This window comes from Saccopteryx bilineata, chromosome 5 (genome assembly GCF_036850765.1).
Source record: "Saccopteryx bilineata isolate mSacBil1 chromosome 5, mSacBil1_pri_phased_curated, whole genome shotgun sequence".
NCBI classification, from domain to species: domain Eukaryota; kingdom Metazoa; phylum Chordata; class Mammalia; order Chiroptera; family Emballonuridae; genus Saccopteryx; species Saccopteryx bilineata.
Window position 1 is genome coordinate 237,779,013 of NC_089494.1, and position 15,874 is coordinate 237,794,886.

General features: G+C 37.2%; 1 protein-coding gene across 7 annotated transcripts in view; it reads right to left on the reverse strand.

Moving 5' to 3' along the window:
* The window catches only part of KLHL5 (kelch like family member 5), a 91,022-nt gene that overhangs the window by 11,494 nt on the left and 63,654 nt on the right, over positions 1-15,874 (reverse strand). For all 7 annotated transcript variants that reach the window (XM_066279207.1, XM_066279204.1, XM_066279202.1 and 4 more), the window contains 3 exons: positions 14,647-14,809; positions 10,492-10,704; positions 12-183 (listed from right to left, as the gene is read on the reverse strand). In XM_066279207.1, coding sequence (XP_066135304.1) covers positions 12-183; positions 10,492-10,704; positions 14,647-14,809 — 548 coding nt within the window. The remainder of the gene's footprint in view (positions 1-11; positions 184-10,491; positions 10,705-14,646; positions 14,810-15,874) is intronic.

The following is a 15,874-nucleotide window of genomic DNA, read 5'->3' on the forward strand; positions in this document are numbered from 1 at the left end:
AAATGACATACCTGGGTCCACTCATTTGTCTGGGGATCATAAGCCTCCACTGTATTAAGGTAAGTTTGTCCATCATAGCCTCCAACCGCATACAATTTATCTCCAAGTAAACAGACCCCCACTGCGTCTCTGCTGACGCTCATAGATGCCACTGCTGTCCACACGTCTGTTTTGGGATCATATCTGAAGGAAAATTTTAGAACTGGAGCTGACATTGTTCTCATAATATTTATGTAAAAACAGTTTTGTTCTTTAAGTCTATCTTTTGTCTTCTTATCTGCTATCATAAAGTACATTTGAACATGATTTAGAAAACTAACAATATTTTCCTGAAAACTTATAACATACAATATTACAGATTCGTTTAGCAGATGCACAACACTTAAGTTTTTCAGAAGAGCTAATGTAAGTACTGAAAACTGCTTTTAGGTTTCAGATTGCCTACTGAAAATTGGGAGAAAAACATATGTGAAGATCTATATAAGATGACTTATAGCCTCAATCATTGTAGCTGTCCATTTTTGGACCTTCTTATTTCTTTCATGAAAAGTATGCGTACTAGAACTGCCTAAAGCTAAGAGCAGATACATACTGAGATGACCCAAACAGCTTCTAATACCTATTTTAGCAACAAACTTTTCACTGGCTGCAATACAACAGTGAGCCTGCAGTAATTTATGGAGCAAAGTGTATAAAAACATCCATATTCCTTTCCTGGGTTATAACATGCAATAAGCATAGTCAGAATTATTCTGTCCCCAGTACAGGTGAAAAGCAGGTGTAACATTACTGCTTTCTCAACAAATAAACAACCCCCCCCAAACCCAACCAACTCTATTTATTATTTCACAGAAAGCAATCATTGTCACCAACAAACCTTCATTTCACTTTTTATTCTTCTTTTATTTATAATTTATTAAATAACACACACATATACATTAACTTTCCATTGGTGTTTAAAATACAAAATTCTTAATAAGGACTCAATACTTTCCATCAATGGTTTTCAATCTTTTTACACTTGGGGACTGGTGAAAACAGGAGAATTATTTTGGGGACCACTAAGGCAGAAAAATCACCCTGAGCATAAATGAATTCAACTAAGCTCATCGGGTCTATAATCTTTATACAACATCAGGGTGGTTAATTCTTTTGCGAACCGGCACACAATTTCGGCAGATTGGCAGTTGAGAAACACTGCTTTATGCAACCTGTCCTTCCCCCCGCTCCACTCCTGCCATTCTCCATCACCCTGCTCTCCAGCGACAGTGGTTTCCCTTCCGTTTCTGAATGAATCATATTCCTTTCTGCTTTGGAGTGTTTATACATGCTCTTATTGACTCTACCTCCTAAATCCAGTCAATTTTTTCCCTTCCTTGAACTAGACTGAATACACAGAAGGAGTCTGAACCACTGTCCAAGTCTTCCAAACTGATGTCAGGCTGTCTACCTGGCCCCACACTTGAGTTTCATGAGGCCATTTTGGATGCCTTACTTGTTAAAGCTTCCAAGCCTTATGAGTCTTTTATTATATTATTTCATTTCGTATCAAAATGTGTTAGAAATGCCCCCCTCGTTTTCACTCATTTAGCCCCTGGCCCCTAGTTCATTATCTCTGAAATTCACTGAGCTCCTATTCTTTTTTTATTAGACACAGTGCCCAGTACAAAATGATAGACAATAATGTTTTTCTATGATTCAGTTAAATTATATAACCAATTCTAAGGTCACATTTAAGGGGGCAGTTATAAGATGAGAGAAGGATCTGAGAAGGCTGTTGGGAGACAGACTAAGAGATGGCCAGAAGTGACGTCAGAGAAATGGCGCTGTAAGGAGCAATACCAATAAATCTCCCCCAAAATTCAACAAGATCTTCAACCAGAGACAGAAAAATCTATCCTTGGAGCCTCCACCAGTTCCACACTAAACACAAAGGTATGATTGAGCAAAAAATTGACTAAATATATAATCAACCCTGAAGGAAATAAGATGGAGGAAGAAACACTCCGCCTTCCTCACTAACCTAAATAAGGGCTGCTTTCACTGGGAACTGAGAGTCTAGGAACTGAGGCAAGCATAAGGTGTGAATAGTACCAGGCTGCAGCACAGACATCCAAGCCGAGGAAAAACTGTGCTTGTGGAAACCCAGTCAACACAAGCTAATGCTCGCGCCAAATCCAGACAAAGAAAAACAAGTGGGGCAGCCATCTGCCCGATCTCCTGGTCGGAGCACGAAGATAGTGGGCGAGAGATTCCTCCTAGAGCTCCGGGAGTGGGCGCCTGTGTTACTGAACAGAGGGGCAGAGTCAGAGGCCTTTGTGTGGGCTTAATCCAGAGTCTCGGGGTTGCCCCTGCACCCTGAAAAAGCGGCGCGCAGGGAGTGAGTGAGAGCGAAGTTCCCTACGCTCAAGCTCGAACTTCCCCCAGCGGGGAGGGCGCCTCACCCAGGGCAAGAGGCAGCCAGCACGATATCCTGGTTGGTGAGCACGGAGAGTGGGCGAGAGATTCCCTGGGAGTGGGTGCCCGTGTTACCAAACAGAGGGGCAGAGTCAGAGGCCTTCGCGTGGGCTCTGACCAGAGTCTCAGTGTCACCCCAGGCCCTGAAGAGCAGCACGGGAAAGCGAGATTCCCTACGCTTGAACTTCTCCAGGCGGGTGGGGTGCCTCACCCAGCCATACAAGCTAACAGACCTGTGAAGGATTAGTTTAACCCACAGTCTGCTCGCCTCCCAACTGACCTATGTGACCCTAACTGACAAGCTCCCTCTCAGGTCAGCGATCTATGACAAGAGGGAAGATATCTTTTAGTACCTCTTGTTATGCTATGCACATAGTGGTGGGGGCAACCTCTGATTGGCAGAGCTTGCATACTCAGGGCTATATGTAAAAAGAGGGATTTGGCAGCTTGTAAGTCTTCCTGCATTGCAAACAGTGACTAGGGCATCTTCTACCCAGCCAAAACAGGTTACAAAGTGCCAAAAGCCTGGGGAAAGGCGTCCCACAGAGTCCTGAGGCATTCGGAATGTGCCTAGAGGCGCATAGAAAGGCACCTTGAAAACAACTGGCTCCCAGCCCCGCCTGATTACGCTTGTGGCTCTGACTGATTGAGTCTTACCCAGAGCCCTGCACTGAGTGGGAATAGAGTGGGGATTTGCCAGCTCTTTGAGCCTCTTACTCTCCAGGCAGAGGCAGCAGAAACCCCATAGCTGGATCATCAGGCTGCTAATTCAGGAAGGAAAGACTAGAAGAGAGGCTCTGGGAAAACGGACTCTCTCATTGTCGGAGCCTATAAATGCTAATGAGCCTCGACTGCCAACGAGACTGAAGCACAATACATGACATCGCCATAGAGACTTATCAACTGCAAACCTCTACCTAAATGTGCCACAGGGGCAGAACTTGGGGTACAGAGTCACTGACCAGGAAGAGGGAGAGAAAAGAAAGAGCAAGAAGATAACCTCTCAAAATCCAGAATAATCCACAGACTTTATAACCTTTCCCATTTTATTATATTTGTTCGTTTGTTTCTCTTATCTTCTTGTCTTGATTATTTTCTTCCTTTCCCAATTTGGTCGTTTAATTCTCTGCCGGTCTTACTCTCTCCTCTCCTTGAACTACACTACCCATAAGTGTTACATCTCCCATTATCTTTTCTTTATTCTTCTTTTCTCTCTATGAGGGTTGCACTCCAAAACCCTTAACACTCTCTCTCTCTCTCCTTTTGTTCTTTTTTCTTCTTTTTGTGTTTTCCTCTTTCTTTTTTTCTCCCTCTATATTAGTTTCTTCTTTTCTCCTTTACTTTTCCTCTCATTTAATCCTCAATCATGAACAAATTATTTTATTTGGGACTCAAATTTTTCTTTGTGGCACTTTGGGGTTTTTTTTACTTTGCTTTTTTAACTCACTAGTAGTGTTCCCAACCCTGGCTCTCCATTTTATCTAGTTTTTGCTCCACTAAATAGCAATTTTTAATTTTTTCCCCATTTTTCTTGTTTCCCTCTTATTCCTCTCATTATATCTCTTAGTTAACTATCACATAAAAGCAAATCATTTTATTCTTGACCCAAATTTTTTCCTTTTTTTTTCACTTTGTGGGTTCATACCCCCTTTTTTTTGCCCCTTTATCACTTCTCCCCAACTCAGGGAGAGGTAGTTATAGGTAGTTTTTGTTCTATTTAGCACAATATAATTCACAGTTAACCACAAGATTTTCCCAAGAAGGAGGGGAGAGGAGAGGAGTGGGAAAAAAAAAGGGGGGGAATAATAATTTTTAAAAAAATTTTAATTTTTTAAACTTTTTATTAATTCTCATTAGTACTATCAACAAAACCACCCTTAGATGCCATTAAGGAAAAGGAAATTGAATATCGTGGATACAAAAGACAGAGAAGTAGCAGAGATAGATGAGGAAAAAACTATGGAGAAAAAATTTAATATATTGGAAACCTTGGAGCTAAAAGACAGAGAATGTAAAATAGAAATCCTAAAAATACTTAGAGATATACAAGAAAACACAGAAAGGCAATTTAGGGAGCTCAGAAAACAACTCAACGAACACAAAGAATATATTACCAAGGAAACGGAAACTATAAAAACAAGTCAAACAGAGATGAAAAACTCAATTCACGAGCTGAAAAATGAGGTAACAAGCTTAGCTAATAGAACAGGCCAGATAGAAGGTAGGATTAGTGACATAGAAGACAAGCAACTTGAGGCACAACAGAGAGAAGAAAGAGACTCAAAAATTTAAAAAAATGAGAAAGCCCTACAGGAATTGTCTGACTCCATCAAAAAGAATAACATAAGAATAATAGGTATATCAGAGGGAGAAGAGAAAGAAAATGGAATGGAGAACATATTCAAACAAATTATACATGAGAACTTCCCAAGCCTGTGGAAAGAACTAAAGCCTCAAATTCAAGAAGCAAACAGAACTCCAAGTTTTCTTAACCCCAACAAACCTACTCCAAGGCACATCATAACGAAATTGGCACAAACCAACGACAAAGAAAAAATTCTCAAGGCAGCCAGGGAAAAGAAGAAGACAACATATAAAGGAAGGCCCATTAGATTATCATCGGATTTCTCAACAGAAACTCTACAAGTTAGAAGAGAGTGGACCCCAATATTTAAAGTCCTGAAAGACAGAAACTTTCAGCCAAGAATACTATACCCATCAAAGCTATCCTTCAAATACGAAGGAGAAATAAAAACATTCACAGATACAGAAAAGATGAGGGAATTTATTATCAGAAAAACCCCACTCCAGGAATTACTAAAGGGGGTTTTCCAACCAGATACAAAGAACAAAACAAAATAAAACCACAAGTACAAGCTCCACGAAGAAAACAATAAAACCAAATTTAAACTGTGACAATAAAAACAAACAAAAAAAAGGGGGGGAGAGGACAGAAATTAACAGTAGCAAAGGACGACGGAGTACAGAAGTACTCACAAGATAGTGCATTACAATGAACAGGGTAGGAACCCTTTTTATTACTTAATGGTGACCACCCTTGAAAAAACCACCACCAAAAGCACATGATTTAAAAAAGATAGCAACAGAGGAAAGAGGTATGGAATACAACCAAATAAAAACAAAGGACAGAAAAACAAAAGGTAAGAATCAAACAAGACACAAAACTAACAGAAAGCAATGTATAAAATGGCAATAAGGAACCCACAAGTGTCAATAATTACATTAAATGTAAATGGATTAAACTCACCAATAAAAAGGCACAGAGTAGCAGAATGGATTAAAAAAGAAAATCCAACTGTATGCTGCCTACAAGAAACTCATCTAAGCAACAAGGATAAAAACAAATTCAAAGTGAAAGGCTGGAAAACAATACTCCAAGCAAATAACATCCAAAAAAAAGCAGGCGTAGCAATACTCATATCTGATAATGCTGACTACAAGATAGCAAAAGTACTCAGAGACAAAAATGGTCATTTCATAATGACTAAGGGGACGCTGAATCAAGAAGACATAACAATTCTTAATATATATGCACCAAACCAAGGAGCACCAAAATATATAAGACAGCTACTTATTGACCTTAAAACAAAAACTGACAAAAATACAATCATACTTGGAGACCTCAATACACCGCTGACGGCTCTAGATCGGTCATTCAAACAGAGAATCAACAAAGATATAGTGGCCTTAAACAAAACACTAGAGCACCTGGATATGATAGACATCTACAGGACATTTCATCCCAAAGTGACAGAATATACATTTTTCTCCAGTGTACATGGATCATTCTCAAGAATTGACCATATGTTGGGCCACAAAAATAACATCAGCAAATTCAGAAAAATTGAAGTTGTACCAAGCATATTTTCTGATCATAAAGCCTTAAAACTAGAATTCAACTGCAAAAAAGAGAAACCCCCCCCCCCCAAAAATGTGGAAACTAAACAACATACTTTTAAAAAATGAATGGGTCAAAGAAGAAATAAGTGTAGAGATCAAAAGATATATACAGACAAATGAAAATGACAATATGACATATCAGAATCTATGGGATGCAGCAAAAGCAGTGATAAGAGGGAAGTTCATATCACTTCAGGCCTATATGAACAAACAAGAGAGAGCCCAAGTGAACCACTTAACTTCACACCTTAAGGAACTGGAAAAAGAAGAACAAAGACAACCCAAAACCAGATGGAGAAAGGAAATAATAAAAATCAGAGCAGAAATAAATGAAATAGAGAACAGAAAAACTATACAAAAAATTAATAGAACAAGGAGCTGGTTCTTTGAAAAGATCAACAAAACTGACAAACCCTTGGCAAGACTTACCAAGGAAAAAAGAGAAAGGACTCATATAAACCAAATCCAAAATGAAAGAGGAGAAATCACCACGGATATCATAGATATACAAAGAATTATTGTAGAATACTATGAAAAACTTTATGCCACTAAATTCAACAATCTAGAAGAAATGGATAAATTCCTAGAACAATACAACCTTCCTAGACTGAGTCAAGAAGAAGCAGAGAGCCTAAACAGACCAATTAGTAGGAAAGAAATAGAAAAAACTATTAAAAATCTCCCCAAAAAGAAAAGTTCAGGCCCAGACAGTTATACTAGTGAATTCTATCAAACATTCAAAGAAGACTTGGTTCCTATTCTACTCAAAGTCTTCCAAAAAATTGAAGAAGAAGCAATACTTCCAAATACATTTTATGAGGACAACATAACCCTCATACCGAAACTGGGCAAGGACAGCACAAAAAAAGAAAATTACAGACCAATATCTCTAATGAATACAGATGCTGAAATACTAAAGAAAATACTAGCAAATCAAATACAACAACATATTAAAAAAATAATACATCATGATCAAGTGGGATTCATCCCAGAATCTCAAGGATGGTTCGACATACGTAAAACGGTTAACATAATACACCATATCAACAAAACAAAGAACAAAAACCATATGATATTATCAATAGATGCAGAAAAGGCATTCAATAAAATACAACACAATTTTATGTTTAAGACTCTCAACAAAATGGGTATAGAAGGAAAATATCTCAACATGATAAAGGCCATATATGATAAACCACCAGCTAACATCATATTAAATGGCACAAAACTGAAAGCTTAAATCTTGTTCCCTTAAATCAGGAACAAGACAGGGTTGTCCACTTTCTCCACTCTTATTTAATGTGGTGCTAGAGGTTCTAGCCAGAGCAATCAGACAAGACAAAGAAATAAAAGGCATCCATATCGGAAAAGAAGAAGTAAAGGTATCACTTTTTGCAGATGACATGATCCTATACATCAAAACCCCCAAAGAATCTACAAAGAGACTACTAGAAACAATAAGCCAATACAGTAAGGTCACAGGATACATAATTAACATACAAAAGTCCATAGCCTTTCTATATGCCAAAAATGAAACATTCGAGAACGAACTCAAAAAAATAATCCCCCTAGCCTGACCAGGCGGTGGCGCAGTGGATAGAGCATCGGACTGGGATGCAGAGGACCCAGGTTTGAGACCCCGAGGTTCCCAGCTTGAGCGCGGGCTCATCTGGTTTGAGCAAAAGCCCACCAGCTTAAACCCAAGGTCGCTGGCTCCAGCAAGGGGTTATTCAGTCTGCTGAAGGCCCGCGGTCAAGGCACAAATGAGAAAGCAATCAATGAACAACTAAGGTGTTGCAACGCACAATGAAAAACTAATGATTGATGCTTCTCATCTCTCTCTGTTCCTGTCTGTCCATCCCTGTCTATTCCTTTCTCTGACTCACTCTCAGTCATTGTAAAAAAAAAAAAAAAAATCCCCTTCATGATTGCAACAACAAAAAAATACCTAGGAATAAACATAACAAAGAAAGTAAAGGACCTATATAATGAAAACTACAAAGCATTGTTAAGGGAAATCAAAAAAGATATAATGAGATGGAAGAATATTCCTTGTTCTTGGAGAGGAAGAATAAATATAATCAAGATGGCCATATTACCCAAAGCAATATACAAATTTAATGCAATTCCCATCAAAATTCCAATGACATTTTTTAAAGAAATGGAACAAAAAATCATTAGATTTATATGGAACTATAAAAAATCCCAAATAGCCAAAGCAATCCTAAAGAAAAAGAATGAAGCTGGGGGCATTACAATACCTGACTTCAAACTATATGTTATACAGCCACAACAATCAAAACAGCATGGTGTTGGCAGAAAAATAGACATTCAGACCAATGGAACAGAATAGAAAGTCCAGAAATAAAACCACATATATATGGTCAAATAATTTTTGATAAAGGGGCCAACAACACACAATGGAGAAAAGAAAGCCTCTTCAACAAATGGTGCTGGGAATACTAGAAAGCTACATGCAAAAGAATGAAACTTGACTACAGTTTGTCCCTTTGTACTAAAATTAATTCAAAATGGATCAAAGACCTAAATATAAGACCTGAAACAATAAAGTACACAGAAGAAGACATAGGTTCTAAACTCATGGACCTTGGTTTTAAAGAGCATTTTATGAATTTAACCCCAAAGGCAAGGGAAGTGAATGCAAAAATAAATGAATGGGACTACATCAGACTAAGAAGTTTTTGCTCAGCAAGAGAAACTGACAACAAAATAAACAGACAGCCAAATAAATGGGAAATGATATTTTCAAACAACAGCTCAGATAAGGGCCTAATATCCAAAATATACAAAGAACTCAAAAAACTCAACAACAAACAAACAAATAATCCAATAAAAAATGGGAAGAGGACATGAACAGACACTTCTCCCAGGAAGAAATACAAATGGCCAACAGATATATGAAAAGATGCTCATCTTCATTAGTTATTAGAGAAATGCAAATCAAAAGTATAATGAAATACCACCTCACACCTGTTAGATTAACTATTATCAACAAGAAAGGTACTAGCAAATGTTGGAGAGGCTGTGGAGAAAAAGGAACCCTCATTCACTGTTGGTGGGAATGTAAAGTAGTATAACCATTATGGAAGAAAGTATGGTGGTTCCTCAAAAAACTGAAAATAGAACTACCTATGACCCAGTAATCCCTCTACTGAGTATATACCCCCAAAACTCAGAAACATTGATATGTAAAGACACATGCAGCCCCATGTTCATTGCAGCATTGTTCACAGTGGCCAGGACATGGAAACAACCAAAAAGCCCGTCAATAGAAGACTGGATAAAGATGTGGCACATACTAGTCAGCCATAAGAAATGATGACATTGGATCATTTACAACAAAATGGTGGGATCTTGATAACATTATACGGAGTGAAATAAATAAATCAGAAAAAACCAAGAACTGCATTATTCCACACGTAGGTGGAACATAAAAACGAGACTAAGAGACATTGACAAGAGTGTGGTGGTTACGGGGGGGGGGGGGGGAGGGAGAGAGGAGAAGGGGGAGGGGGAGGGGCACAAAAATAAACTATTCAATAGATAGAAGGTGACGGAGGACAATCTGACTTTGGGTGATGGGTATGCAACATAATTGATCGACAAGATAACCTGGACATGTTTTCTTTGAACATATGTACCCGATTTATTGATGTCACCCTTGTAAAATTAATAAAAAAATAACTAGAAAACACATCATTATGCTGTATTTAAAAGTTATAGCATGATTACTGGGCATACCACTTCTCTAATTAATTAAAAATCAGTCCTGCCTCATTTAATTGGGAATACATTAGAAATGCTATTTTCAAAAACTAAACTTACTCAATACTATGGCATTTGATTATTTTTCTGTAAGTGGAGTTTAATTTTTTATAACATTAAAAATATTTTTGTTACTCATTTTTCTTCTTAAAAAAAAAAACAAAAAAACAAAAAGAGATGGCCAGAGCACACAGCCCTGTATTTACAAAGCTCCTAAGGAAAACTGCCTGTGGTGGGTGCTCAATAAAGAATTATTAATCTTCCTGAAAGTGTAAGAGGCTTGTATTTGTTCTTTTCTATTCCTAGTTTTCCTTCACAAGAAATTACCTCTCCACACAGTCTGAGAGTCTGGAAGTCAAGTTGGAGGCGGGGGCGTCGTGTCCTCCAATGGCATACAGCAATCCATTCCAGGTGGTCACGCCCACCCCCCCTCTCCTTTTGGACATTTGTGCACAGAGTGTCCATTTATTAGTATGAGGATCAAAACATTCCACAGACTTGAGACAAGAACTTCCATCACGACCACCAACTGCATAAAGTCTGTAAAAAGAACAAACATAATGATAAAGAAGGAATAGTGCTATGCTTAAGACAAAGAAGTAATTCTTACAGTATCTCTTTGAATTTAAGGTGCCATCCATTATAATACACACTGTCAATTTATGTTCCATTAGAAAGGTGATACGCTACCAATTAAATGATGTAGGTATACATCATATATATGTATATATCATATATATGTATATATCAGATATCACTATGCATACATAAGAAAAAGCTCACATGGAAGCAATGACAACTGTTTCACAGCTACCATCTGTTTGACATCTGTCTGACAAATCACCCTTGATTGTAAGAGGCATTGCATTTTTATACATGGTAAAATGTATCTTAATTAGAATACAGAAAATATGCTGTGTAAATATACCACGACTTATTTCTTAAATAACTAAGATAGGACTTTGTTATATAAGAAAGAAATTAACCTTCTCTGAGCACCTACCACAGGCAAGGCACTTTACATTTATTTAATCATCACAATGATGCTATGAGAAGCCATTTGTATCCTTGTTACACAGCGGAAGACACTGGGGCTCATGGGGATTAGGAGACTTGAATGGGTCACCCACTAAGAAGCAGAACCAGGACACACAGCTACATTAATAACCAGCTATACAGTCAACAATCATCTGGGATATACTTGTAGTAATAAAATAGGAGAATAAAAGAATAGCTAGAAACAATGGTATAAAAATTAATATTTATTATATATAAACAATGATCCTTTACTAATTTAAATTATTGCAGATAAGGAATAAGGGTACTATAAGTTATCTACAATAAATGTGGTATGTTATTGAGCTAAATATGTTGCCTTGATCAATTATAACTCATTATCAATTAATATACAGTATTAATTTAAAAGTCTTTAAACATATGTAAACTATTTTAAATATTTGAATGTTCATGTATTTTTTATTAAGCACATCTTGTACTTACTATTTACTTGAGAAGCTCTTCATAGATATTTTTCTATTAGTTTTTTGAAAAGATTAATAAATTCAATTCATTGCTAATACTGATAAGTCATGCATTTTTTATATATAAAGGCCTTAGTTAATATTTAATTATCTTCGCTGAATAAAAGAAATATTTAACTATCTTTTTATTCTGAAAAAATATATGAAGTGTACTAAATTTCTACCAATTAAAACTCTAAGTATTTATATTTGGGCAATATACATATTTTAAAGTCAGATTTCATAATTTTAATTCATAAAGTACTCCATGTCACTTTAAATAAGATGACTATATTTTAAGCAACAACATAAGGTTGTAGCAATATTTTACTGTAAGCTTAAGTTATTATAATATGGAAATTTCAATTGATTTGAAACTTTAATTTGTTAAAAGTTATCTGTTAAAAACTACTTTTTTGTGTTACTATTCTTAACTATTTTAATTGTTAATACTTAATAGAATAATTATCTAAATATTGATCAAGGCATCAACAACTAGAAAATATCAATAATTAAATATATATGTACACATACATACACACACACCACCCTCCAATAGGCTTCAAGGCACCTTACTCTCTTTCACAATGATTCATGGATCTTCCCTGTGAGAAGTGCTGTAGTGAGCATGAACTCTGAAGCCAGACTCTCCGGGTTTGAATTGTGGCATGGTCTGCCACTTATCACTTACCAGTGTTATTATGGACAGATTATTTAACTTCCATCTGCCTAAATGTCATCATCCTAAAATCTAGAAGCCCTGCCTCAGAGGATTATTAATGATCCTATTTAAAGTACTTTGAACAGTACCTTACACATAGTAAATATGGTACGTGTTCGAGGAAAAATGAATTGTTTCTATTTGCATTCTTTTAGATAACGGTGTATTTAGGAGATGTTAAATGTAAAACAACATTTATACTGTGTTAATATTAAGGGCTAAATTGTATTGGTTACACTTTCTGAAGAATCATTATCTCAAGCAATGGTATTCAAATAGTATTCTAAGAATAGGATTCTGTGGAGAACTTGAGGGGGTCCTCAACAATGGTTCATTTCAAATTCAAATTTTAAAAAGTAGCCCTGGCCAGTTGGCTCAGTGGTAGAGCGTCGGCCTGGTGTGCAGAAGTCCCGGGTTCGATTCCCGGCCAGGGCACACAGGAGAAGCGCCCATCTGCTTCTCCACCCCTCCCCCTTTCCTTCCTCTCTGTCTCTCTCTTCCCCTCCCGCAGCAAGGTTCCATTGGAGCAAAGATGGCCCGGGCGCTGGGGATGGCTCCTTGGCCTCTGCCCCAGGTGCTAGAGTGGCTCTGGTCGCAACAGAGCGACGCCCTGGAGGGGCAGAGCATTGCCCCCTGGTGGGCAGAGCGTTGCCCCCTGGTGGGCGTGCCAGGTGGATCCCGGTCAGGCGCATGTGGGTGTCTGTCTGACTGTCTCTCCCCGTTTCCAGCTTCAGAAAAATACAAAAAAAAAAAAAATTTAAAAAGTAGTTTTAATTTTCAAAAATATCACCTGGCTTAATTAAATACCAAGCAAGATTCAGAACTCATCTTTCTTTCCCATGACAGTATCTATTACAACAAAAAAAGAAATAGTATGTCAAATTGTGATAGTACTGTACTAAATATTTTAAAATGTATGATTTAGGCCTTGCTTGACTTTTAAAATTAGGTCTTGCCTGACCTGTGGTGGCGCAGTGGATAAAGCGTCGACCTGGAAGTGCTGAGGTCGCCGGTTCGAAACCTGGGCTTGCCTGGTCAAGGCGCATATGGGAGTTGATGCTTCCAGATCCTCCCTTCTGTCTCTCTCTCCCCTGTCTCTCTCTCTCTCTCTCTCTCTCTCTCTCTCAAATGAATAAATAAAATAAAAATTAAAAAAAAAAATTAGGTCTTGCCTGACTTTTAAAATTATAATCAAGAATGTCAATGATTAATAGATAATGTTTGAGATACTTAGAAAAAAAATTTTCTCCTATTTGTGAAATACTTGTACAATTTAACTAAAATTTCCCGAGATTCTAGTTAAATTGCTGTAATAGTTAACTGTTCCTATTTTCACCTTCTTATTTGTGAATCAGGATTTTCTTCACACTGGACTACAAAAACACAGAAATAATCTGGATGTTCTTTAAAACAGACTTATTCTTCTACACTGAAATTTATAGTAAGTAAATATTATAAATTCAAAATTATAATAAATTAAAAATAAGCTTATAATAAACCTGAACCTCCGTTTTCCTTAAGTATTGAGGTTTTGTAAAATTTCATTTGAAAGAGATATTCTACTGCCAAAACCATTTGTCAACCAGTGGCTTAAAAGTAGTCTGAGCAATTGGAAATCTAAATCAATCTTATTTCTGTCTAATATAACAGAAAGAAAAATGTTAACACTTAAAAAATTTTAAGATACAAAATGAAACTTGTAAGACATTGAAACAGTTCTTTCCTAAAGAAACAACTATATTTTGCACCAGGAAGCATTGTAAAATAAATTAAAATAACAAAAAGTCATTAATCCAGGCTTTCCACTTTACAGATTAAAAAAATTAAGGCACGAGAAACGACTTGTTCTAAATCACAAAGAAGTGGTAGAGAGAGGATGCATAATTGAATTTTTTCAATCTACTGCATACGTAAAAAAAAACAAACCCAGAAACTAATAACATAGTTTCTATTTTTTCCAGATTCTGAGTATGTACCTAAAATTGGAAACCAGCAAAATAGTTGAAAACATTGCTACTTTGTTAAAGCAAGTGTAGAAAAATGCTAGTTGATGAGTGAACACACACTTTTCCTGGGGGTGAGGAAAGCACCACTGCATCTAAATGGCAGCAGGAGTCTTCAATAGGGTCGCACACGTTAACTTAATTTTTCTTTTGTGTTTTATGTATATTTTTAAGTTGGACATGATATACCTTAACACATATATTTAATAGTGTTTTAAATGGAACTTTATTTCCTTACTTTCCACTTAGTACAGCCACCCCTACAGTGCTCCTGGGGGTAGACATAGTGGCAACAAAATTCCACTGGCGAGCCTGAGGGTCCCATCTCTCCACTGTATTCAGGTAGCTCCAGCCGTCATGCCCTCCAACTGCATACATCGGACCTTCCAACACAGCCACACCTACGAGGAGACAGGAGAGAAGTGATGACTTACAAATCACATTTTAACTAAAATGTAAGTACAATAAAGTGCAAACATGCAAATTTAACTAAGTAAAAACTTATGATATCGACATCTGGTTTACTCAAAGCTCTTCTTGGTAGATAGGTGCAGGAGTGAGGGAGGGAAGTAGCACTATAGTTTTGGTCTTAAAAGTTTTAGAGGCAGTATTTTGAGGTTCAACAGTGGTAAGTTATTAAAAACTACATAAGATGTACATATTCCCATATTTAAAACATTTTTCAATAATATGGATTTAAGATATATTTGAGAAAGCATTTTTATTCCTTTCTGTCAATTAATTCAAACTGATGAGATTTTATTGTAGTTAGATTTGATACCACAATCTATTGATGAATCATCACAAGGGACCTGATCCAGATTCATTTGTTTTTTTGAAAGAGAGAGGAAAGAAGGGAAAGAGAGCATGACAAAGATAGAGTGGAGGAAAGAAAGAGTGGAGGGGAGAGAGAGAGGCATCAACTCATTTTTCCACTTAGTTGTGTACCCATTGATTGCTTCTCATATGTGCCCTGACAGGGGCTCAGACCGGTGACTCAGGATTGAGCCAGTGCTCTTGGGATCGAGCCAGCGACTTTGGCTCTCTGGGATGACGCTTTATCCACTGTGCCTCCGGTCAGGGCTCATTTGTTCATTTATTCAACAAATATCTACTGAGTTTCTAAGTCTCAGGCATTTAACAGAACATAATAGATAAGGGCTCTACCTTCATAGACATAATATTTTAGTTAGGAAACAGAAAAAAAAACATTTTGGTTATTGTTAAGGGCTAATAAAAACATGGAACTCAGGAGAGATCTCTCAAATAAAGTGACTTTTGGACAAACATGTAAATGAAGTTAGGAAACCAGATATGGAGACATTTGGGGGAAGAGAAGGTGAGGTAAAGGAACAGTATGTACAAAGGCCCCAGGGCATGCTGGGTATGTCTGTGGGACAGCAAAGGAGGCTGGCTGGGTGAGTGAGGGGGAGAGTGTAGAAGATGAGGGAGAGTGTGGAGTCAGA